General features: G+C 44.4%; 1 protein-coding gene across 1 annotated transcript in view; it reads right to left on the minus strand.

The window, feature by feature from the left end:
• Window positions 1-2,981: 2,981 nt before the first annotated feature.
• rfx4 (regulatory factor X, 4) overlaps window positions 2,982-24,593 on the minus strand; it is a 46,327-nt gene continuing 24,715 nt past the window's right edge. Inside the window, exons 14-20 of the mRNA XM_055155931.1 lie at window positions 18,611-18,705; window positions 16,388-16,505; window positions 11,184-11,300; window positions 9,517-9,660; window positions 9,270-9,429; window positions 8,153-8,291; window positions 2,982-4,087 (exon numbers count right to left, since the gene is read on the minus strand). Coding sequence (XP_055011906.1) covers window positions 3,815-4,087; window positions 8,153-8,291; window positions 9,270-9,429; window positions 9,517-9,660; window positions 11,184-11,300; window positions 16,388-16,505; window positions 18,611-18,705 — 1,046 coding nt within the window. The 3' untranslated portion in view covers window positions 2,982-3,814. The remainder of the gene's footprint in view (window positions 4,088-8,152; window positions 8,292-9,269; window positions 9,430-9,516; window positions 9,661-11,183; window positions 11,301-16,387; window positions 16,506-18,610; window positions 18,706-24,593) is intronic.

Here is a 24,593-nt window from a genome sequence, read left to right on the forward strand (position 1 = left end):
CACAGTCACACACACACAGTCACACACACACAGTCACACACACACAGTCACACACACACACACACACACAGTCACACACACACAGTCACACACACACACACACACAGTCACACACACACAGTCACACACACACACAGTCACACACACACACAGTCACACACACACACACACTCAACACAGTCACACACACACACACACACATCACACACACACAGTCACACACAGTCACACACACAGTCACACACAGTCACACACACACACAGTCACACACACACAGTCACACACACACACAGTCACACACACACAGTCACACACAGTCACACACACACACAGTCACACACAGTCACACACACAGTCACACACACACACACACACACACACAGTCACACACACACACAGTCACACACACACAGTCTCACACACACACAGTCTCACACACACACACACTTAGTCTCACACACACAGTCACACACACACACAGTCACACACACAGTCACAGTCACACACAGTCACAGTCACACACAGTCACAGTCACACACAGTGTTCACGGAGCCTCTGGTCTGGAGCTCGATGTTCATAAACTCTCCACCTCCAAGTGGAAATAAAACCTCGTGAGTCAGATTGAGGAAAGGAGAGTTCGGTGGAAGTAGCTCCATGAACATCTTTAGATGGAGAGTGAACCAGACCCTGACAGTGGAAGTTCACACTGTCCCACACAGTCACATAGTGTGAAAGTGTGAAGTTCTAATTTCACCTGACTGACGATGACTGTCATGAATTTATCAAATGTTGTAAAATCTGCTAAACGTGGCTCATTGTACAAACTGTAGGCGACTTGTACAGAAACATGTGCAAAGGTCCACTGAGACACTTGACACACGTTGATGAAATCAGTGTGATTGTGTTGAGAACGACTGCAGGAGGTTTGGAGATTTATCTGTTATTCTGAGAGCTGTGTGTGAACGGACCAGAGACCGTGTGTGCACAGACCAGAGACCGTGTGTGCACGGACCAGACACTGTGTGTGAACGGACCAGACACTGTGTGAATAAACACAGACACACAGACACATAGATACATAGATGCTGTAGGTAAGTATGTGCAGGCTGTGTACAGAGGCCCCTGACACACTCCAGCACAGAGCTGCAGGAGTCAGAAGCTGCAGGATGTTCACACATGAAGCTCCTTCACAGAAACATGTGCAGAGTACGACGGGCTGGAGACCTCAAGGTGGAAAACACCTCTAAAGGTCGTGGAGAACGACCGAGCCAAGATCCTGTGGGACATTCACATACAGACTGACAGAAGAGTGATGGACCGACCAGACCTGGTGGAGCTGGAGAAGAACAGAACAAAACCGTGGAGCTGGACAGGGAAATACCAAGAGATGAAACATCAGGAAAAAGGAACACGAGAAACTGAAGAAACACCAGGGGCTCAGAGAAGATGGTGATGGTCACACAGAAGCTCTGGAGAATCTGCGTTTCCAAATGAAAAAGGAAAGCGTGTCATTGGTGAGATCTCAGGTTTATTGTAATAAATAAAATTAGGGCACGTCTAAAAGCCTTTACCTTAAAAGAAAGTAGATATACAGATTATAACGGAAACACAACACTGGACCAGTCTGGATTTTCTTCCATCGCACACATCAGTTCAACACTCAAAAAGACAGTTTTATTTACAAAGACTTCATCATACTGTACATATGTATAATTTTCATTTTTTTGTTGTTTTTTTTTACAAATACCCATAGGGTAATAGGTCCTCAGATCTGAATGCATCGTAAAAACACACAACCCTAAGTTAGTGCATCTTTCACTAGCCATAAAAACATACAAAGTTACACAAAATACATACTATATATGTATATACTGTTAAAGTTATAGATATTTATATAAACAACAACAGTGATGACGTCAAACAGAGAAAACAAGACAAGACAAGACCACACCACCCGAGAGCTGCACTGGGACCAACGCCGCGGTCTGTGGGCAGGACCACAGTCAGGACTGTTGTCTGTGGTCTGCGGTCTGTGGTCTGCGGTCTACGGTATCTGGTCTGTCGTCTGCGGTCTGTGGTCTGCGGTCTGTGGTATCTGGTCTGCGGTCTGTGGTATCTGGTCTGTGGTCTGTCATCTGCGGTCTGTGGTATGTGGTCTGTGGTCTGCGGTCTGTGGTATCTGGTCTGTGGTCTGCGGTCTGTGGTATCTGGTCTGTGGTCTACGGTATCTGGTCTGTGGTCTGCGGTCTGTGGTCTACAGTATCTGGTCTGTGGTCTGCGGTCTGTCGTCTGCGGTCTGTGGTATCTGGTCTGCGGTCTGTGGTATCTGGTCTACGGTATGTGGTCTGCAGTCTGTCGTCTGCGGTCTGTGGTATCTGGTCTGTGGTTTGCGGTCTGTGGTCTACGGTATCTGGTCTGTCGTCTGCGGTCTGTGGTATCTGGTCTGTGGTCTACAGTATCTGGTCTGTGGTCTGCGGTATCTGGTCTGTGGTCTGCAGTCTGTGGTCTACGGTATCTGGTCTGTGGTCTGCGGTCTGTCGTCTGCGGTCTGTGGTATCTGGTCTGTGGTCTGCGGTCTGTGGTATCTGGTCTGCGGTCTACGGTATGTGGTCTGCAGTCTGTCGTCTGCGGTCTGTGGTATCTGGTCTGTGGTCTACAGTATCTGGTCTGTGGTCTGCGGTCTGTGGTCTGCGGTCTGTGGTATCTGGTCTGCGGTCTGTGGTCTACAGTATCTGGTTTGCGGTCTGTGGTCTGTCGTATCTGGTCTGCGGTCTGTGGTATCTGGTCTGTGGTCTGCGGTCTGTCGTCTGCGGTCTGTGGTATCTGGTCTGTGGTCTGCGGTCTGTGGTATCTGGTCTGTGGTCTACGGTATCTGGTCTGCGGTCTGTGGTCTACGGTATCTGGTCTGTGGTCTGCGGTCTGTGGTCTACGGTATCTGGTCTGTGGTCTGCGGTCTGTGGTATCTGGTCTGCGGTCTGTGGTCTACGGTATCTGGTCTGTGGTCTGCGGTCTGTCGTCTGCGGTCTGTGGTATCTGGTCTGTGGTCTACAGTATCTGGTCTGTGGTCTGCGGTCTGTGGTATCTGGTCTGCGGTCTGTGGTCTGTGGTATCTGGTCTGCGGTCTGTGGTCTACAGTATCTGGTCTGTCGTCTGCGGTCTGTGGTATCTGGTCTGTGGTCTACAGTATCTGGTCTGCGGTCTGTGGTATCTGGTCTGCGGTCTGTGGTCTACAGTATCTGGTCTGTCGTCTGCGGTCTGTGGTATCTGGTCTGTGGTCTACAGTATCTGGTCTGTGGTCTGCGGTCTGTGGTATCTGGTCTGTCGTCTGTGGTCTGCGGTCTGTGGTATCTGGTCTGTCGTCTGTGGTCTGCGGTCTGTCGTCTGCGGTCTGTGGTATCTGGTCTGTGGTCTACAGTATCTGGTCTGTGGTCTGCGGTCTGTGGTATCTGGTCTGTCGTCTGTGGTCTGCGGTCTGTGGTCTCACAGGGACATTCTGAAACTCAAAGGCACATCTCGGCAGCAGCAGTTCTTCTCTCTCTTTGCTGCAGGTTTGGACGATCTTTATCATTTATTTAATTGGTCCAAAAATCATTAAAGTCATATTTTTGTTCATTTCATCTTTCCTGATCGAGCTCGTGCTCGTGTCCACCACACTCCTGCTTCACTCGGCTTTATTCTTCTTCTGCTGAAGTCCAGTGGTCATTCGGCCCGGCGGGTCGCGGTCATTCGGCCCGGCGGGTCGCGGTCATTCGGCCCGGCGGGTCGCGGTCATTCGGCCCGGCGGGTCGCGGTCATTCGGCCCGGCGGGTCGCGGTCATTTGGCCCAGCCGGTCGTGGCTTCTCCGTTGATGTAGGCAAATCCTGGGAAGTGTTGTGCGTGTTCGTACTCAGTGTTCCTGCGGGAGCCGATGGAGGGGTACATGTCTCCAGACGCAGCGTAGCGTGAAGAATGCATAGGTGGGCTGGAGTAACAGCTGTTCACCGGAGACACGTCTGGCCACCGGGGGGCGACAGGTGCCGGGTGCAAACGAGGGGTACTGCCCATGAGACAGGGCTCCATCCTGGACATCTGCCCGTTGAGCTGGTACTGGAAACACAAGAGAGAAACATGATTGACAGATGAACATCTCAAACTGCACCAAGAGCTCACCTCCACTCTGTCTGTACTCACTACACAGTACTACACAGTACTACACAGTACTACACAGTACTACACAGTACTACACACTACACAGTACACAGTACTGTACTACACACTGTACTACAGTACTACACAGTACTACACAGTACTACACAGTACTACACAGTACTACACAGTACTACAGTACTAGTACTACAGTACTACACTAGTACTACACACACACACAGTACTACACAGTACTACACTACACACTACAGTACTACACAGTACTACACAGTACTACAGTACTACAGTACTACAGTACTACAGTACTACACAGTACTACACAGTACTACACAGTCTACAGTACTACACAGTGTACTACACAGTACTACACAGTACTAGTACACAGTACTACAGTACACAGTACACAGTACTACACAGTACTACAGTAGTACAGTACTACACAGTACTACATACTACACAGTACTACACAGTACTACACAGTACTACACAGTACTACAACAGTACTAGTACAGTACTACACACAGTACAGTACACAGTACTACAGTACTACACAGTACTACAGTACTACAGTACTACACAGTACTACACAGTACTACACAGTACAGTGTACACAGTACTACTGTACAGTACAGTACACAGTATACTACAGTACAGTACAGTACTACACAGTACTACACAGTACTACATACAGTACTACACAGTACTACACAGTACTACACAGTACTACACAGTACTACACAGTACTACAGTACTACACAGTACTACACAGTACTACAGTACTACACAGTACTACACAGTACTACAGTACTACAGTACTACACAGTACTACACAGTACTACACAGTACTACACAGTACTACACAGTACTACAGTACTACACAGTACACAGTACTACACAGTACTACACAGTACTACACAGTACTACAGTACTACTACACAGTACTACACAGTACTACAGTACTACACAGTACTACACAGTACACAGTACTACACAGTACTACACAGTACTACACAGTACTACACAGTACTACATACTACACAGTACTACACAGTACTACACAGTACTACACAGTACTACACAGTACTACACAGTACTACATACACACAGTACTACAGTACTACACAGTACTACACAGTACTACACAGTACTACACAGTACTACACAGTACTACACAGTACTAGTACTACACAGTACTACACAGTACTACACAGTACTACACAGTACTACACAGTACTACAGTACTACACAGTACTACACAGTACTACACAGTACTACACAGTACTACACAGTACTACACAGTACTACACAGTACTACACAGTACTACACAGTACTACACAGTACTACACAGTACTACACAGTACTACACAGTACTACACAGTACTACACAGTACTACACAGTACTACACACAGTACTACACAGTACTACACAGTACTACACACAGTACTACACAGTACTACACAGTACTACACAGTACTACACACAGTACTACACAGTACTACACAGTACTACACAGTACTACAGTACTACACACAGTACTACACAGTACTACAGTACTACTACAGTACTACACAGTGTCAGTGTACTACAGTAGTACTACAGTACGGTACTACACAGTACTACTGTGTAATGACTCTGTGAACCGTCTGGTTGTAGTTTTCAGACCATAGTCGCTGTTTGAGCTCAAACACTGTGGACGTTTCAGCTGAACTCGACACTTCCTCCTCACACAAAGCAGCAGCTTTGTGCAGATTTTAGCACAGACCAAAAAGAGAAAATTAGGGCCCGTTCCTTTTTGGCACTAAATATAAACACAGGCGTTTTCATTATCAGGATCAGGCCACGGAAAAAGACGGTCAGAGCAGGTCACACTCGACCGCAGCAACGCACAGCACAAGAGAAAAGAAACTATTGAATGAGAAAAGTTTATGAATCAGCCTCCAGCCCCCAGCCGCTCGACCACCGCTGACACACACACATCTATATATACACACACACATCTATACACACACACATCTATATATACACACACACACATCTATACACACGCACACATACACATACACACACACACACATCTATATATACACACACACATCTATACACACACACACATCTATACACACACACATCTATATATACACACACACATCTATACACACACACATCATATATATACACACACACATCTATATACACACACACACATCTATACACACACACATCTATATATACACACACACATCTATACACACACACACATCTATACACACACACATCTATATATACACACACATCCATACACACGCACACATACACATACACACACACACACACACATCTATACACACACACATCTATATATACACACACACATCTATACACACACACACATACACATACACACACACATCTATATATACACACACACATCTATACACACACACATCTATACACACACACATCTATATATACACACACACACATCTATACACACACACATCCATACACACACACACATCTATACACACACACATCTATATATACACACACACATCTATACACACACACATCTATATATACACACATCTATATATACACACACACATCTATATATACACACACATCTATACACACGCACACATACACATACACACACACACACATCTATATATACACACACATCTATACACACACACACATACACATACACACACACACATCTATATATACACACACATCTATACACACGCACACATACACATACACACACACACACACATCTATATATATACACACACACACATCTATACACACACACATCTATATATACACACACATCTATACACACGCACACATACACATACACACACACACACATCTATATATATACACACACACACACACACATCTATACACACGCACACATATACACACACACACATCTATACACACACACACATCTATACACACACATCTATACACACGCACACATATATACACACACACATCTATATATACACACACATCTATATATACACACACATCTATACACACGCACACATACACACACACACACATCTATACACACACACATCTATATATACACACACACACATCTATATATACACACACATCTATACACACATACACATACACACACACACATCTATATATACACACACACATCTATACACACACACATCTATACACACACACACATCTATACACACACACACATCTATACACACACACACATATATACACACACACATCTATATACACACACACATCTATATATACACACACATCTATATATACACACACATCTATATATACACACACATCTATACACACGCACACATACACACACACACACATCTATACACACACACACATCTATATATACACACACACACATCTATACACACACACATCTATATATACACACACACATCTATACACACGCACACATACACACACACACACCTATATATATACACACACACACACACACGCACACAGACATCTATATATATACACACACATCTATACACACGCACACATACACATACACACACACACATCTATATATATACACACACACATCTATATACACACACATCTATATATACACACACACACATCTATACACACATACACACACACACACATCTATATATATACACACACACACACACACACACACATCTATACACACACACATACACATACATATACACACACACACACACATCTATATACACGTACACACACACACACACATATATATATATATATATATTTATATAGATATATACACACATACACACACACCTTCCAGTGGAGATTTTAGTTTGAGGTTTTAGGCCCTCATCATCATCATCATCATCATCATCATCATCATCATCATCGTCGTCGTCTTTTACACTAAACTCATTTAAGAGTAAATTCTCTTTCTATTTTAGTGGTTAAGATGTTTTAAGTCAGACACTTGTGTTCAGACCTGTGCAGAGGAGCGGTGGTAGGTGGAGTAGTGCAGGGGCGAGCCGATCGCAGACTCATGTCCCAGACTCGTGTACTGGCCCTGCAGCGCGTGAGGATGCTGGTTGGTGTAACCTCCATAGTTGTAACTCCCCGTGTACCTGCACACAAGCCAATATTTATCTTTGTATTTGTGTTTGTGTTTGTATATTGTCTTTGGACCCGGTCAAGCAGAAATAAACAACAAGGCCAAAAGTTCAAGTGAATTCATCTGATATAAAAGTGTATTGAACAGATACATATGTACTCGAGTTTATCAAACTGTTGACCTTTTTTCTGTTCCATTTTTGGTTCTAAAGTTCCATACGTTTTAAACAGACCATGTATGAAACATGGAACAAAAATTATTTCCCAAATTTCAAAGACCCAAAAATCATGTAAATAAATGTTTGTATTTCATCATATCTTGTGTTATTCCATCTTTGAACTGTTGATGAAGGGACAAGATTTTTAAAAAAAAAGTATTTAAAATGATAAAAATGTTCTTGGAAGGACTGACATATTTTATAGAAACAGTTTCCTTTCATTTTGAAGTAATATTAAAGTTTTCAGAAGAAAAAAGTGACAAATGATGTAAAATCCTGCACCTTCTACTTGTTTGTACAATTTTCCCTCTGTTACTTTTCCCTCCGTTACCATGAACTTTCTTAATAAAAAATCTCATGAGTCAAAAAGTCAGAGGTTTTTCAACCTAATCTTGTACCATATGGTAGAAAACTATATGAAGCAAATATTCAAACCAGTTTGTTAAGGATATGGAAGTGAGAACCAAGAGTTATCACTGTTTGGATTTATTGCCCAAAAAGTGCTGCATATTTCATTCCCTCCGTTACCGACATGAGTTTTTACATTTTTTGTCTTGAACTTGAAAGAATCTGACAGGTTTAACTTGACCCTGTTGGAGTGTAACTCTTTCCTACATTCTGATACTTTACTTATTTCAATAGTTCCTCTAGTTTCTGAATAAGAGACATTTGAATGTCAAAAATCTGACCCTGTTTCCTCCGTTAACACTTGACCGGACACATTATTATTTGTATATTGTATTTGTATATTTATTTGTATATTTGTGTTCTCACCCGTGCTCCTCTCTGTAGACGGGCACTCGGTGGGCAGAGGTCGGGGGCGGGGCCTGGGCGCCGCTCCTCATGCAGGGCAGCTGGTGTCCGGCGTCTGCAGCCGAGGCTCCGGCTGTGGTCACTGTGTAGGTAAGGGACCAGGTATATGACTGAACAGCGCCTGGCACACACATATGTAGACACAGAGGAGACCGTGTGGTAGCGGCACAGCTACGGTTGGCGTTCTGTGTGACGGGCGCGGCCTCACCTGTGGTCGTGGGTACGCCCGGGTACTCGGGGGAGGGGGAGCCGGCCGAGGACACGCCCGCGGAATGGACGGAGCGGGCGGGGGAGTAGGAGCCCGGGGAGGGGGGGGGGGGCGGGGTGGTCTCTGTGAGGGAGAAGTCGTCCTCTGAAAGTCAAAGTGATTTTATTTTAGATCAAGGGTCTGGAGGCTCCCGGTCGCTCCTCGCCAACCCGGCAAAGTCCCTCGCCAAGGGGTTTCAGAATTATACCATTGTGCTGATGAATAACTTTTTTTTTTTTTTTTTTTGTGCACATTAAGAAAATGTCTCAAAAAAAAAAAGTAGTAATATAATGTGACAATATTTTTTATCTTCCCATTTCCAATAAAATAAATAAAATAACAAACACAACAGTCACATTTGAGAACAACATCAGATTTAACGACAGGGTGAGTGTTTTTTTTTTTTGCAGAATAACACTGACGCTTCATCACAGACACACTTCATTTAACAGTCCAATTTCAGATATTTTATGTTATTAGGTTATTTTTTCATTGTCGTTCGTTCATTTGTGTTTTCAAATAAAAATAATAAGAAAACGGAAAAAAACTATAACATTTTCTTAATTATTTGTCTCCAAAACCAAAATTAAAAAACAGATAATGATTCATTTTTTTAATTTTGGATTTTGTGTTTAAATGAAAAATGGAAAAAACAGATAACGACAATTTCCTGTTTCCCGTGACTTAAATTGTGATGCCGGACTGAACCAGGACTGAACCAGGACTAAACCAGGACTAAACCAGGACTGAACCAGGACTGAACCAGGACTAAACCAGGACTAAACCAGGACTAAACCAGGACTAAACCAGGACTAAACCAGGACTGAACTAGGACTGAACCAGGACTAAACCAGGTCCAACCAGACCGGAACCAGACTGGGACTGAGACCAGTACTTAGACCGGGACCAAACCAAGACTGAGCCCAGGACCAGGACCAGAACTGAACCAGGACTGATCCAGGACTGAGACCGGAACTGACAGAGGGATCTGGTTTAGTCCTGCTTCAGTCTTGGTTTAGACCTGGTTTAGTCCTTGTTTAGTTCTAGTGTATTCCTGTTTTAGTCCTGGGATCAGTCCTGGTTCAGTCCTAGTCCTGGTCCTGGTCTCAGTCCTGATCAGTCTACGTGGGCAGACCTCCAGGCTTGTCCCGACACTACAGGTTTAGTCCCGGTTCAAGTCCTGGTTCAGTCCATTAAAGTCCGGAAACGAGAAACAGCTGTTATCCGTTTTTTTCCATTTTTCATTTAAACACAAAATCAAAAACTATAAAAACGAATCATCTGTTTTTTCATTTTGGTTTTGGAGACAAATAATGAAGAAAACTGTAGCTTTTTTTTTTTTTTTTCATTTTCTTGTTTTTGGTTTTATTTTGAAAAACCAATGAACGACTGACGCTCGGATTCTCCAGGTCGATTTGTGACGAGGAAACGAGAACAGAACAGAACAGAGAACAGAGTCTGAGCCGTGATGCGAGTCCACGACCAGAACGACACGACACCAGTTTCCTGTTCACGTTTGAAAAGTCTTAACTACATCCAGGGAGCCTCAAAAACCACTTCATTTCATCGTGAACATCTGCCGCGTCCGTGCTGCTGAGCGTCGTTCGTGTTTGTTCGTTGGGACTGACCTGTGGCGCCGCCCTTCATGGCTCGCATCAGGTCGTTGGCTCGCTCCTGACAGTGCAGAGACTCCATCAGGTAAAGCACGTAGTCGTCAAACATGAGGTGGATCAAGTGGAAGGAACCTGTGGAAAAAAAAAACAACAGGACTGAGACTGTTTCACTTCTGCTTCTTCTGTGGCCGATGTGGACACGAGGTTTAAGCGTGAAAAGGGTGAAGAGCTGGAGGAGACACTCGGCTGGAGGAGGCGGCGCATCGTCCGCAGAGACAAACCACCAAAGGTCACAGGTCAAACTGATCCCGTGTGAATGAAGCTTTAGTTGTTGTTTTTAGGGTCATTTACAACTCCGGTATCGGTATCGGCCATTGTCAATATTCAATACCAATATTCGATACTGGTCTTTTATGCGCTGCCCAATTTTCTGTGTGATCTTTTCTTTCCATTTTTACAAGTAAAAAAGTGAATAGAAGAACATTAAACAGTTCTACACAGCAAAAACTACAGGGTTGTTTTTAACACAGACAGTGTTATTTTAACTTTTTGAAAGTTAAATGGGGGTTTGAGTTCGGGTTATTTGCCAGAGTTGATCTGGTTCAAGTCAATTTAACTTCCCTTAGTGTTAATTAACACTAGTGGAAGTTGAACTACACTTAAGGGGGACTCCCCTAGTGTTAATTCAACTTCTCTTAGTGTTAATTTGTCTCCTTCCACCATTTCCCACTCCTGTGAGAGTAGAACCAGTCTGAACCAGTTTGTTCATAATTTCATTTTAAATTCACTCAAATAAAGTGTAAAAATAAAACTCCTCTGTGTGTTGTTGAGTTAAATCAGGATAACTCTACAAAGTGTTATCCGTTTACTCTCAAAACGTTATATAACATATAACATATAACTCTTGATATCGGGTTAAACAGGAACTTTCGTTGTTTCCAAAAATGTTAAATTAACTCTAGAACAGAGTGAACTCAAATAAACTCTGAGAAAATGTTCAAATTGATTCTGTGAGTCAATTTTAACACTCCACTTTTTGCTCTGGAGGTGACACAGGCAGGCAGCAAATTAAAATAAAAACATTTTGTTGTATTTTTTAAAGTGAAAAGTTTATGTGGGGTTTTGGCTTCAGCTGAAGATAAAAGTGCGGGGCTTCTCTGTGGATCGGTAAATATCGGTAAAGATTATTTACAGCAGCACAAATATCGAATATCGTATCAGCTCAAAAAAACATATTGGCCATAGGTTTTTTAAAATTCAAATATTATAAAATTTCACTTTGTAAAATGTGAAACTGTGGGAGAGAAACACTGCGCTGGAGCCGCAGAGCATCGTTGTCTCTTCTCTACAGACTTTTAAACATTCTATTTAAAATGTTTAGATTTTCCCTTTACGTCACGTCCTTATGTGTGAAATGTGCTCGACGCCGAGCCCCCCGAGGTCGCACAGCCGAGCCCCGAGGTCGCACAGCCGAGCCCCCCGAGGTCGCACAGCCGAGCCCCCCGAGGTCGCACAGCCGAGCCCCCCGAGGTCGCACAGCCGAGCCCCCCGAGGTCGCACAGCCGAGCCCCCGAGGTCGCACAGCCGAGCCCCCGAGGTCCCAGCAGAGCGCCCGCGAGGTCGCACAGCCGAGCGGCCCGGGCACAGACGCCTGATTGTGCTGCTGCTGCTGCTGCTGCTGCTGCTGCTGCTGCTGCTGCTGCTGCTGACGGGACTCTTCAGGGAGCAGGAGCTGGACTGACGACTCGCACAAACCAAAAGAACCACTCAAACTGTTTTTGTTAATGAGCTGCTTTATGAAAGTCCTGCAGCCGTCTCGGTCTTTGATCTTGGGTTTCCACCAGAATTTTCAGTCCCGCTCCCGCCCGTAAGCAAGATGTGGACGTTCACTTTCTTAAACTCCATCAAACACAGAGAGGCGGAAAAGAGCTGTCGAACACCGTGGTCCCCAAACTTTTATGCACCACAGACAATCAGATAATATTTAGGTTTGGGAGGAGGCGGTGGGCCGTCCTCCAGCCTGGTTAAGTCCAGGCTAAATCCTGTTTTAGACCTGGTTTAGTTCTGGTTTAGTTCTGGTTTAGTGGCGCAGCCCGTGCGGCGTACAGGACGGGGGACGGTCCACGCAACGTGCTGGACTGAACCAGGACTAAACCAGGACTAAACCAGGACTAAACCAGGTCTGACCAGACCAGAACCAGACTGGAAACAGACTGGGACTGAGACCAGGACCAGACCAGAACTGAGACCAGGACTGAGACCAAGACTGAGCTCGGGACCAGACCAGGACCAGACCTGGACCAGACCAGAACCGAGACCAGGACTGATTCCCAGACTGAGACCGGGACCAGACCATGACCAGGCCGTGATTGAGACCGGGACTAAGACCGAACCAGACCGGGACTGAAAACTCTTTAGTCCTGATTTATTCCTGGTTCAGTCCTGGTTCAGTCCTGGTTTAGTCCTGGTTCGGTCCTGGTTTAGTCCTGGTTTAGTCCTGGTTTAGTTCTGGTTTAGTTCTGGTTCAGTCCTGGTTTAGTTCTAGTTTAGTCCTGGTTTAGTTCTGGTTTAGTTCTGGTTTAGTCCTGGTTTAGTCCTGGTTTAGTTCTGGTTTAGTCTGGTTTAGTCCTGGTTTAGTTCTAGTTTAGTCCTGGTTTAGTTCTGGTTTAGTTCTAGTTTAGTCCTGGTTTAGTTCTGGTTTAGTTCTGGTTTAGTCCTGGTTTAGTTCTGGTTTAGTTCTGGTTTAGTCCTGGTTTAGTTCTGGTTTAGTCCTGGTTCAGTCCTGGTTTAGTCCTGGTTTAGTTCTGGTTTAGTTCTGGTTTAGTCTGGTTTAGTTCTGGTTTAGTTCTGGTTCAGTCCTGGTTTAGTTCTGGTTTAGTTCTGGTTTAGTCCTGGTTTAGTTCTGGTTTAGTTCTGGTTTAGTCCTGGTTTAGTTCTGGTTTAGTCCTGGTTTAGTCCTGGTTTAGTTCTAGTTTAGTTCTGGTTTAGTTCTGGTTTAGTCCTGGTTTAGTCCTGGTTTAGTTCTGGTTTAGTCCTGGTTTAGTCCTGGTTTAGTTCTGGTTTAGTCCTGGTTTTAGTTCTGGTTTAGTTCTGGTTCAGTCCTGGTTTAGTTCTGGTTTAGTTCTGGTTTAGTCCTGGTTTAGTCCTGGTTTAGTTCTGGTTTAGTCCTGGTTTAGTCCTGGTTTAGTCCTGGTTTAGTTCTGGTTTAGTTCTGGTTTAGTCCTGGTTTAGTTCTGGTTTAGTTCTGGTTCAGTCCTGGTTTAGTTCTGGTTTAGTCCTGGTTTAGTCCTGGTTTAGTCCTGGTTTAGTTCTGGTTTAGTCCTGGTTTAGTTCTGGTTTAGTCCTGGTTTAGTCTGGTTTAGTTCTGGTTTCCTGGTTTAGTTCTGGTTTAGTCCTGGTTTAGTCCTGGTTTAGTTCTGGTTTAGTCCTGGTTTAGTCCTGGTTTAGTCCTGGTTTAGTTCTGGTTTAGTCCTGGTTTAGTCTGGTTTAGTCCTGGTTTAGTTGTCTGGTTTAGTCCTGGTTTAGTCCTGGTTTAGTTCTGGTTTAGTCCTGGTTAGTCCTGGTTTAGTCCTGGTTTAGTTCTGGTTTAGTCCTGGTTTAGTCCTGGTTTAGTCCTGGTTTAGTTCCTGGTTTAGTCCTGGTTTAGTCCTGGTTTAGTCCTGGTTTAGTCCTGGTTTAGTTCTGGTTTAGTCTGGTTTAGTCTGGTTAGTTTCTGGTTTAGTTCTGGTTTAGTCCTGGTTTAGTTTTAGTCCTGGTTTAGTTCTGGTTTAGTTCTGGTTTAGTCCTGGTTTAGTCCTGGTTTAGTTCTGGTTTAGTCCTGGTTTAGTCCTGGTTTAGTTCTGGTTTAGTTCCTGGTTTAGTCCTGGTTTAGTCCTGGTTTAGTTCTGGTTTAGTCCTGGTTTAGTTTCTGGTTTAGTTCTGGTTTAGTCCTGGTTTAGTCCTGGTTTAGTCCTGGTTTAGTCTGGTTTAGTTCTGGTTTAGTCCTGGTTTAGTTCTGGTTTAGTCCTGGTTTAGTTCTGGTTTAGTCCTGGTTTAGTCCTGGTTTAGTTCTGGTTTAGTCCTGGTTTAGTTCTGGTTCAGTCCTGGTTTAGTTCTGGTTTAGTCCTGGTTTAGTCCTGGTTTAGTTCTGGTTTAGTCCTGGTTTAGTCCTGGTTTAGTCCTGGTTTAGTTCTGGTTTAGTCCTGGTTTAGTCTGGTTTAGTCTGGTTTAGTTCTGGTTTAGTCCTGGTTTAGTCCTGGTTTAGTTCTGGTTTAGTCTGGTTTAGTCCTGGTTTAGTCCTGGTTTAGTTCTGGTTTAGTCTGGTTTAGTCCTGGTTTAGTCCTGGTTTAGTTCTGGTTTAGTCCTGGTTTAGTCCTGGTTTAGTCCTGGTTTAGTTCTGGTTTAGTCCTGGTTTAAGTCTGGTTTTGTCCTGGTTTAGTCCTGGTTTAGTCTGGTTTAGTTCTGGTTTAGTTCTGGTTTAGTCCTGGTTTAGTCCTGGTTTAGTTCTGGTTTAGTTCTGGTTTAGTCCTGGTTTAGTCCTGGTTTAGTTCTGGTTTAGTCCTGGTTTAGTCCTGGTTTAGTCCTGGTTTAGTTCTGGTTTAGTCCTGGTTTAGTCCTGGTTTAGTTCTGGTTTAGTCCTGGTTTAGTTCTGGTTTAGTTCTGGTTTAGTCCTGGTTTAGTCCTGGTTTAGTTCTGGTTTAGTCTGGTTTAGTTCTGGTTTAGTCCTGGTTTAGTCCTGGTTTAGTCCTGGTTTAGTCCTGGTTTAGTTCTGGTTTAGTCCTGGTTTAGTTCTGGTTTAGTTCTGGTTTAGTCCTGGTTTAGTCCTGGTTTAGTTCTGGTTTAGTCCTGGTTTAGTTCTGGTTTAGTCCTGGTTTAGTCCTGGTTTAGTCCTGGTTTAGTCCTGGTTTAGTCCTGGTTTAGTTCGGTATCGCAGTTTAAGTCACAAAAACGGGAAACGTCATTTTTTTTTCCATTTTTCATTTAAACACAAAATCGAAAACTAAAAAAAACGAATCATTTCCTGTTTTTTTCGTTTTGGTTTTGGAGACAAATAATGAAGAAAACTGTTATTTTTTCATTTTCTTATTTTTGGTTTTACATTGAAAAACGGTTCAGGTTCGGCGTTTCAAACCGAGCCTGGAGCTTTTACGTCGATATCGCAGAACGTCCCTCGGTTTCACTCGGTCCAGTTCTTCGATGTTCGACGTTGGTTTCGTGTCATAAGTGTAATGGCGTCTCACCGAAGCTGGGGGCGCTGTGGAGCGTCATGTCCCGAATGACTCTGGTCCCGAAACACGACCACATCAGCAGGAACTGTTGGGCCACCTTCTTCAAGCAGCCGGGCCTCTTCAATGCCACCTAGAGAGAGGGAGCATTAGCATGAGAAAAGACGGGCAGGGCGGGGGGGGCGGGGGGCTGGGGGTCTGGGGGGGGGGGGGGGCTGGGGGCCCGTGGGGGGGGGGGGGGGGGGGGGGGCTGGGGGCCGGGGGTATCTTTAACCCCGCGGTCCACACTGGGGCTTAACCCTCACCGACCAAAAACATGTCAACAAGTCAACTCTTTAATTTGCCCCGCGGACCCGCCCCCCTCCCATTCAACCATTGTCGGCGCGCTCCCGGGCGTTGCCACGGCGACCGAATTTTACAAGCCCCCCATATCTGGAACATAATGGACGCAAACGGGGGGAAGCTTGAAGACATCATTAAGCGTGAGGAGGATCGGAGGAGATCCGGGCGTCCGTCACCTCGGAGCGAATTCAACAAATCCTCACAGCAAAAACTAAACGGGACGAATTTCAGTTAAGAACCAAAAACAATCGAGTGTGAAAACTGTTTGTTAGTTCAGTTTGACGTTTTAGTGTCAAACTAAAACACAGATTCGACCTCGATTTCCAATATTTAATTTAAAGTTTATCTCAAATTAAGCCAATCAAAAAAGTCGGTCTCAAGGGGAAGTGTCCTGCTCCACGCCGGGATTACAGACATTTTATATTTTGTGAACGTGGAAAAAGTCAGATGTTTTCTTGGGGTCACTGAAGACTTTCAAGAAAACGTAGGTTCCATTTTTTCAGTTTGTTGAGTCTGTTACTTTTCCCTCGGTTCCAGAATGATGTTTTTCACTCGTCTTTGATTCTTGTCTCACTCTTTTTTCAGTCTGGTGCATGTTTATTGTGAGTGACCTGGTCGTTTTTGTATTTTTGGGTGCTGACTTTTGTTTTATTTTGTGTCTGTTTTACTCAGCTTTTTGTCTATATTTAATTATTTTATCCAGACAAAACTGATATTTGGAAATTGTTATAAAAAAAAGTTTGGAAAAAAAAAAACGTGGTCTCGATGCCAGTTTTAATTGTGATATTTTATTCTCTCTGGTTTATTTGCCTCTGAAGTTCTGCTGCAGTTTCAACCATGGATCTAGAATAAAAACTATTTTTATTAAAGTTCTACGAAGTCGACTGAACTAAAAAGAGTTTCTCACTGTTTCCCGTTTCTTGTTGTGGATCAACAAAAACTTTCTAAGACATGAAAATAAACGTGTCGACGTGTTTGTCCACGAAACTGCAGGTTTTTCCTTCAGCAGCAAAACTTTAAATAAACCAAAGAATCAAATATCAAAACTGAAACACAGAGAAACGGTCAAAATCTGATTTTTTGTTTGACACTAAAACGGAAAAATGAAATAACAAACTGAAACTGAGTGTCGTTTGTTCATAAATTTTTCAATATAAAACTTTAAAATGAGAAAACTGTTTTCTTCATTATTTGTCTCCAAAATTAAAATGAAAAAAATAGAAAATGATTTGGTTTTTTTCAGTTTTTGATTTTGTGTTTAAATGAAAAATGGAAAAAACAGATAATGGCCGTTTCCCGTTTACGTGACTTAAACTACGATGCCAAAATGAACCAGGACTAAACCAGGACTGAACCAGGACTAAACCGTTTTCAGTTCTGGTCTGGTCCAGGTCTCAATCACGGCCTGGTCCAGGACTTGTTTCTGCTCTCAGTCCTGGTCTAAGTCCTGGTCTCAGTCCCAGTCTGGTCCCAGTCTCAGTCCAGGTCTCAATCACGGCCTGGTCCTGGTCCTGTTCCCCGTCTAAGTCCTGGTCTCAGTCCCGGTCTGGCTCCGGTTTGGTCAAACCTGGTTTAGTCCTGGTTCAGTCCGGCGTCACAGTTTAAGTCACGTAAACAGGGAAACGGTCTCTGTTTTTTTCCCATTTTTCATTTAAACACAAAATCCAAAACTGAAAAGTCTTTATCTGAATCTTTATCTGTTTTTTCATTTTGGTTTTGGAGACAAATAATGAAGAAAATCTTTTTTCAGTTTCTTATTTTTGGTTTTATTTTGAAAAACGAATGAACAAATGCCACACGGATTAAACTGTTTCCCCATTTTATTGTGTGTTTCAGTTTCCTGTTCCATTTTGTGAGAGTCGTTGTGTTGTGTCCGACACCGGACGCTGCACTGACCTTGACGACGCAGCGATCCACCATGGAGTCGAGCCAGTCGATGTACGACTCGATGGGAGACTGTTCCTCCAGCAAACGGTCAAACTCCTGATACACTGAACACACAACGACAACGATTCAAACACACAAAAAAACTATTAAAACACACAACGACAACGATTCAAACACACAAACACTAAACACACAAAAACTATTAAAACACACAACGACAACGACTCAAACACACAAACACTAAACACACAAAAACTATTAAAACACACAACGACAACGACTCAAACACACAAACACTAAACACACAAAAACTATTAAAACACACAACGACAACGACAATGTCACACACAAAAAGAATGGTTCAAACACATCATCTGACAACCTGGATCAATCTCTGACCACAGGACCATCTCTGACCCCACAGGACCATCTCTGACCCCAGGACACATCTCTGACCCCACAGGACCATCTCTGACCCCACAGGACCATCTCTGACCCTCACAGGACCATCTCTGACCCCACAGGACCATCTCTGACCCACAGGACCATCTCTGACCTCACAGGACCATCTCTGACCCACAGGACCATCTCTGACCCACATCTCTGACAGGACCATCTCTGACCACAGGACCATCTCTGACCCCACAGGACCATCTCTGACCCTCAGGACCATCTCTGACAGGACCATCTCTGACCCCACAGGACCATCTCTGACCCCACAGGACCATCTCTGACCCCACAGGACCATCTCTGACCCCACAGGACCATCTCTGACCTCACAGGACCATCTCTGACCCTTCAGGACCATCTCTGACCCTCAGGACCATCTCTGACCCTACAGGACCATCTCTGACCTCACAGGACCATCTCTGACCCACAGGACCATCTCTGACCCCACAGGACCATCTCTGACCCCACAGGACCATCTCTGACCTCACAGGACCATCTCTGACCCTTCAGGACCATCTCTGACCCCACAGGACCCTCTCTGACCCTTCAGGACCATCTCTGACCCCACAGGACCCTCTCTGACCCTACAGGACCATCTCTGACCTCACAGGACCATCTCTGACCCTCACAGGACCATCTCTGACCCTCTCTGACCGGACCATCTCTGACCCCACAGGACCATCTCTGACCCACAGACCATCTCTGACCTCACAGGACCATCTCTGACCCCACAGGACCATCTCTGACCCTACAGGACCATCTCTGACCTCACAGGACCATCTCTGACCCTTCAGGACCATCTCTGACCCCACAGGACCATCTCTGACCCACAGGACCATCTCTGACCCTACAGGACCATCTCTGACCCCACAGGACCATCTCTGACCCCACAGGACCATCTCTGACCCCACAGGACCCTCTCTGACCCCTGGACCCCTGCAGAGGTGATCCTCCACAGGGGGCTGCTCCTCTTGACCTTCTGGTCTGGGTCCTTCAGGTTGGACTGTGGTCGTGGGAATATTGGTTCTTTCCTGTTGTGTGGGACTCAGGCCTGTGGGCGTCTCTGAGCTCATGATGGACGCGTCGTTCACTTCGGACCAAAATCAAATCTCGAAATCTATCGTGAAGCTTTTACAGATCAGCTGAAGCTTCACCAACACCCAGAGCAAAACGGAAAACTATAAGTTCAACTTTCGAAGACTCTGTTCAAACTGCAGGGCTTAATGCTCGATTCCGATTTTTTTGTGATTTGTGTTTTTTTTCGAGGTCGTTAGTGGAGATGTGCTTCACTTCAGTCACATGGATCATGAACAGTTTTCTCTACTTCAGTGCAGAATAGTGACGTTTGTGTCTTGTTGATGACGTGTAGGTGGATGAATGTGACCTGACTGTTCACACTCAAGTCACATGTTAGTAGGAGAAAACTGTTCATGATCCATGTGACTGAAGTGAAGCACATCTCCACTCACCACAAAACACCACCACCAAAAACCTGGTCCTTCTCCTTCTCAATCTCCTCCTTAAAACAAGTCAGTTGTTCATGTTGTGGCTCCGGTACGAGAGGAACTTTAAAATCTCCAGGTGCTCGATGCTGCGTCCATGTTTGTTCAACTTGTGTAAACACAGAGACGCTCGCTGCGGTTGACGTCGTCGTGTCTCCAGTGTCACATGTGGGACACTTTTGGACCGTTTAATGTTCACACTGGAGTCACATACAAGTCACATTTAACTGGAAATGTGAACGAGCTCGAAAAAACATCGGATTTCACCAAAAAAATCTGAATTGAGCGTTAAACCTGCAGACTGAACGTAGCCCAAGTGTCCTGGTCACATGTGAAAACATCGGATCTGTGTGGTTCAGACGTCATTAAAAGATCAGATACAGGAACATAGAGACAAAAAATCTGATTTGGGTCACTTCAGGTGCAGTGTGAACGGAGCCTTGGACTCTGTTCAGTCTGCAGGGTTTAACGCTCAATTCAGATTTTTTCGTGAAATCAGATTTTTTTTTTCGAGGTCGTTCACATTTCCAGTTAAATGTGACTTGTATGTGACTCCAGTGTGAACATTAAACGGTCCAAAAGTGTCCCACATGTGACACTGGAGACACGACGACGTCACACACAGAGAAACCTAAACCTGGACGCAGCATCGAGCACCTGGAGATTTAAATTTTTTTTTTCAAGTTTTGTGAAATAAACAAACAAATACAAAACCTGTGGCACTGTTCCACTGTTATAAGAACATAGAAGTCAAGCTCTTTTTGTTTATATTTCAACCATTTTGTCCAGCGTTTAATGAAGAAATGTCCTTTGAGACGAAAAAAAAAGTCAGTCATTTCACGGAGAATATTTCTTCTACAACATCGAGCTGCTGGTTCACTGACGGTGGATCCTTTTTAAACCAGTTTCTTGTTTTCGCTTTTTTTGATGCCAAAGTCAGAATCTTAAAAAGGTTCTGTCACTTTTTCGATCACTTCTCCAGGCAGGAGGCCCAACAAAAATATCTTCAGATCCTTGGGGACAACGTAAGTCAAGATCGTACCTGTTTTTTGATTTGATTTTAATTTTGTACATGTCCAAAAAATCAGATTATGATTGGCGTCTGAGCGGCCGAACTGTCTCCAACAAAGAGAATCTGACCCTTGAGCTCTGGCAGGAATTTGAGGAGTAATAAAGAATCATATAAAACACTTCCACCCAAATTCCCTCCACATTTTGGAGCGAGTTGTCGTTTGTTGTTTTGCTGCACGTCAAAAGTCAATCATCCTCTGATAAAAAAATATGCTGCTCTTCCTCCCGTTTAGATTTAACCAAGACCCTTTTGTATTTACAACCCTTTAAAATGTTTACAGACAGATTTGCGGGGCAGATTTTGTTATCATCTTGGCTTATTTCTGTGTTGTAAAAATGACGTACTTGTCGATTTCTAAACAAATCTGAGCAGCCGGAGATTTTAAAGCTGCTGTCGAACCAGAGTCAGAACATGAACAGATGATTTGTTTTCAGGAGGAGATTGAGAAGGACCAGGTTTTTTGGTCGTGAAGTTTTGTAGAAATGAACGTGTGTGTGCAGAGTCAATCCGTGTTTCATTCGTTCATTCGTTTTTCAATATAAAACCAAAAATAAGAAAATGAAAAAACAACAGTTTTCTTCGCTATTTGTCTCCAAAACCAAAATGAAAAAACGGATAATGATTCGTTTTTTCAGTTTTCAATTTTGTGTTTAAATGAAAAATGGAAAAAACGGATAACGACCGTTTCCCGTTTACGTGACTTCAGTGACTGAGATGACGAACTTTTGCACCGCGTACGGACTGAACCAGGACTGATCCAGGTCCGAGACCAGACCGGGACCAGAGCGGGACTGAGACCAGGACCAGAGCTGCTCTGGTCCTCCTCGCTCAAGAACCACGACTGGTTCCGAGGTGGAGCAAAGGATCCAACTGACGCTTTCACACCAACGAAAATGAACCGAACTAAGAGCTTTTGGTTCAAATGGACCAGGTCCAGGACCAGACCAGGACCAAAGCGCTACGGAGACTGGGACCAGACCAGGACCAGAGCGGGCCTGAGACCGAGACCAAGACAAGACCAGGACCAGACCGGGACCAGACCGGAGGCTCAGAGCCCACAGCAGGACCGGAGCTCGAAGCTGAGGCTCAGACCCCGCGGAGGCTCAGAGTCAAAGCTCAGAGTCAAAGCTCGGAGTCCACCCTGGTCCCACCCTGGTCCCGCTCTGGTCCTGGTCTGGTCCTGGTCTGGTCCCGGTCTCAGTCCCGCGCTGGTCCCGGTCTGGTCCCGGTCGGGTCCCGGTCTGGTCCTGGTCTGGTCCGGTCCCAGTCTCAGTCCCGCTCTGGTCCCGGTCTGGTCCTGGTCTGGTCCTGGTCTGGTCCCGGTCTCAGTCCCGCTCTGGTCCCGGTCTGGTCCTGGTCTGGTCCCGGTCTGGTCCTGGTCTGGTCCCGGTCTGGTTTCGGACCTGGATCAGTCCTGGTTCAGTCCTGGTTCAGTCCGTACGCGGTGCAAAAGTTCGTCATCTCAGTCACTGAAGTCACGTAAACGGGAAACGGTCGTTATCCGTTTTTTCCATTTTTCATTTAAACACAAAATCGAAAACTGAAAAAACGAATCATCTGTTTTTTCATTTTGGTTTTGGAGACAAATAACGAAGAAAACTTGTTTTTTTGTTTTCTTATTTTTGGTTTTATATTGAAAAACGAATGAACGAATGACACACAGATTAGAGTCGCAGGGCGGAGGGATCTGATCTGATCTGAGCTTCACTGCTTCACTCACACGAGTCACACACAATTTTCATTAGACGAGAAAAACGTTTGTGAACATTTGTCTCCAATGTCAACGAAAAATAAAGATCCTGCGAGAAAATACAAGAAGTTAAAGACTCAAACAAACGAAGCGGCCGTGGACGTGTGACCTGAACATTTTACCAACAACTGGACTGGATTTTGGGAGACGAGCCCAGAGTTTAGGCGATAGAATTTCTGGAGATCTGCGTTACTGAAGAGGAACTCTGCCCCAAGAAGAGTTCTTCAAAAGCTGTTCACAAAGAGTTGACGAAAACTGTGTGTGACTCAGTGTGAGTGAAGCAGTGAAGCTCAGATCAGATCAGTCGTCCACTCTGCGACTCTGCACACAAACTTTCTTTTCTCCGGACGTCGCTGCCGCTGCTCCACAAAACTCCACGACCAAAAAAACCTCGTCTTTCTCCTTCTCAGTCTCCTCCTGAAAACAAATCATCTGTTCATGTTCTGGCTCCGGTTCCACAGCAGCTTTAAAATCTCCAGCTGCTCGATGCTGCGTCAGGTTTAAGTTTCTTTGTGTGTGACGTCGTCGTGTCTCCGATCCTCATGCGAGACACTTTTGGGGCGTTTAAAGTTCACACTGGAGTCACATACAAGTCACATTTAATTGGAAATGTGAACGAGCTCGCAACAAAAATCAGATTTCACAAAAAAATCCGACTTGAGCTTTAAACCTACAGTCTGAACAGAGTCTTTCTAGTATCTGTTACTTTTACATACAGGTGTTTTAGTGCTCGAAGTCCCTTAAAAAAACACCGTGAGCGAGGTCGTCTCTCCGTGGAGATAGATAAGTTTTAATGCCATACTGTGGAAAATTCTACAAAAGCTTTTACATCTACGTGAAGGCGAGCAGGAGTCGGACCATCAACCATCCAATCATGATGCAGGACTTGGATTTTGGAAAAAAAATTCAAAAAAATTATAACCCTAATGAGCATCTTTCAGTTTTCGCTCGAGCTTCAGTTTAATCATTTACACATTTTTATTTTGATCTGTTGTTTTCAGACTGTGATGATGTCATAGTCTCAGAGAGGTCAGAGGTCAGAGGTCAGAGGTCAGAGCCCGTTCTACCGATCACATTGTACTTTACCTCGGGGGTGTGATACTAACTGTAAACAGTGTTGTGGAGTAACAGATTACATGTACTGGAGTTAAGTAATCAGAGTAAAAATGATGAGTAACTGTATTCAGTTACAGTTACTGTTTCAGTGAGTGGGAATTG

The sequence above is a fragment of the Boleophthalmus pectinirostris genome, unplaced genomic scaffold, assembly GCF_026225935.1.
Source record: "Boleophthalmus pectinirostris isolate CB_2022bp ecotype Guang Dong unplaced genomic scaffold, ASM2622593v1 HiC_scaffold_2, whole genome shotgun sequence".
NCBI lineage: Eukaryota > Metazoa > Chordata > Actinopteri > Gobiiformes > Gobiidae > Boleophthalmus > Boleophthalmus pectinirostris.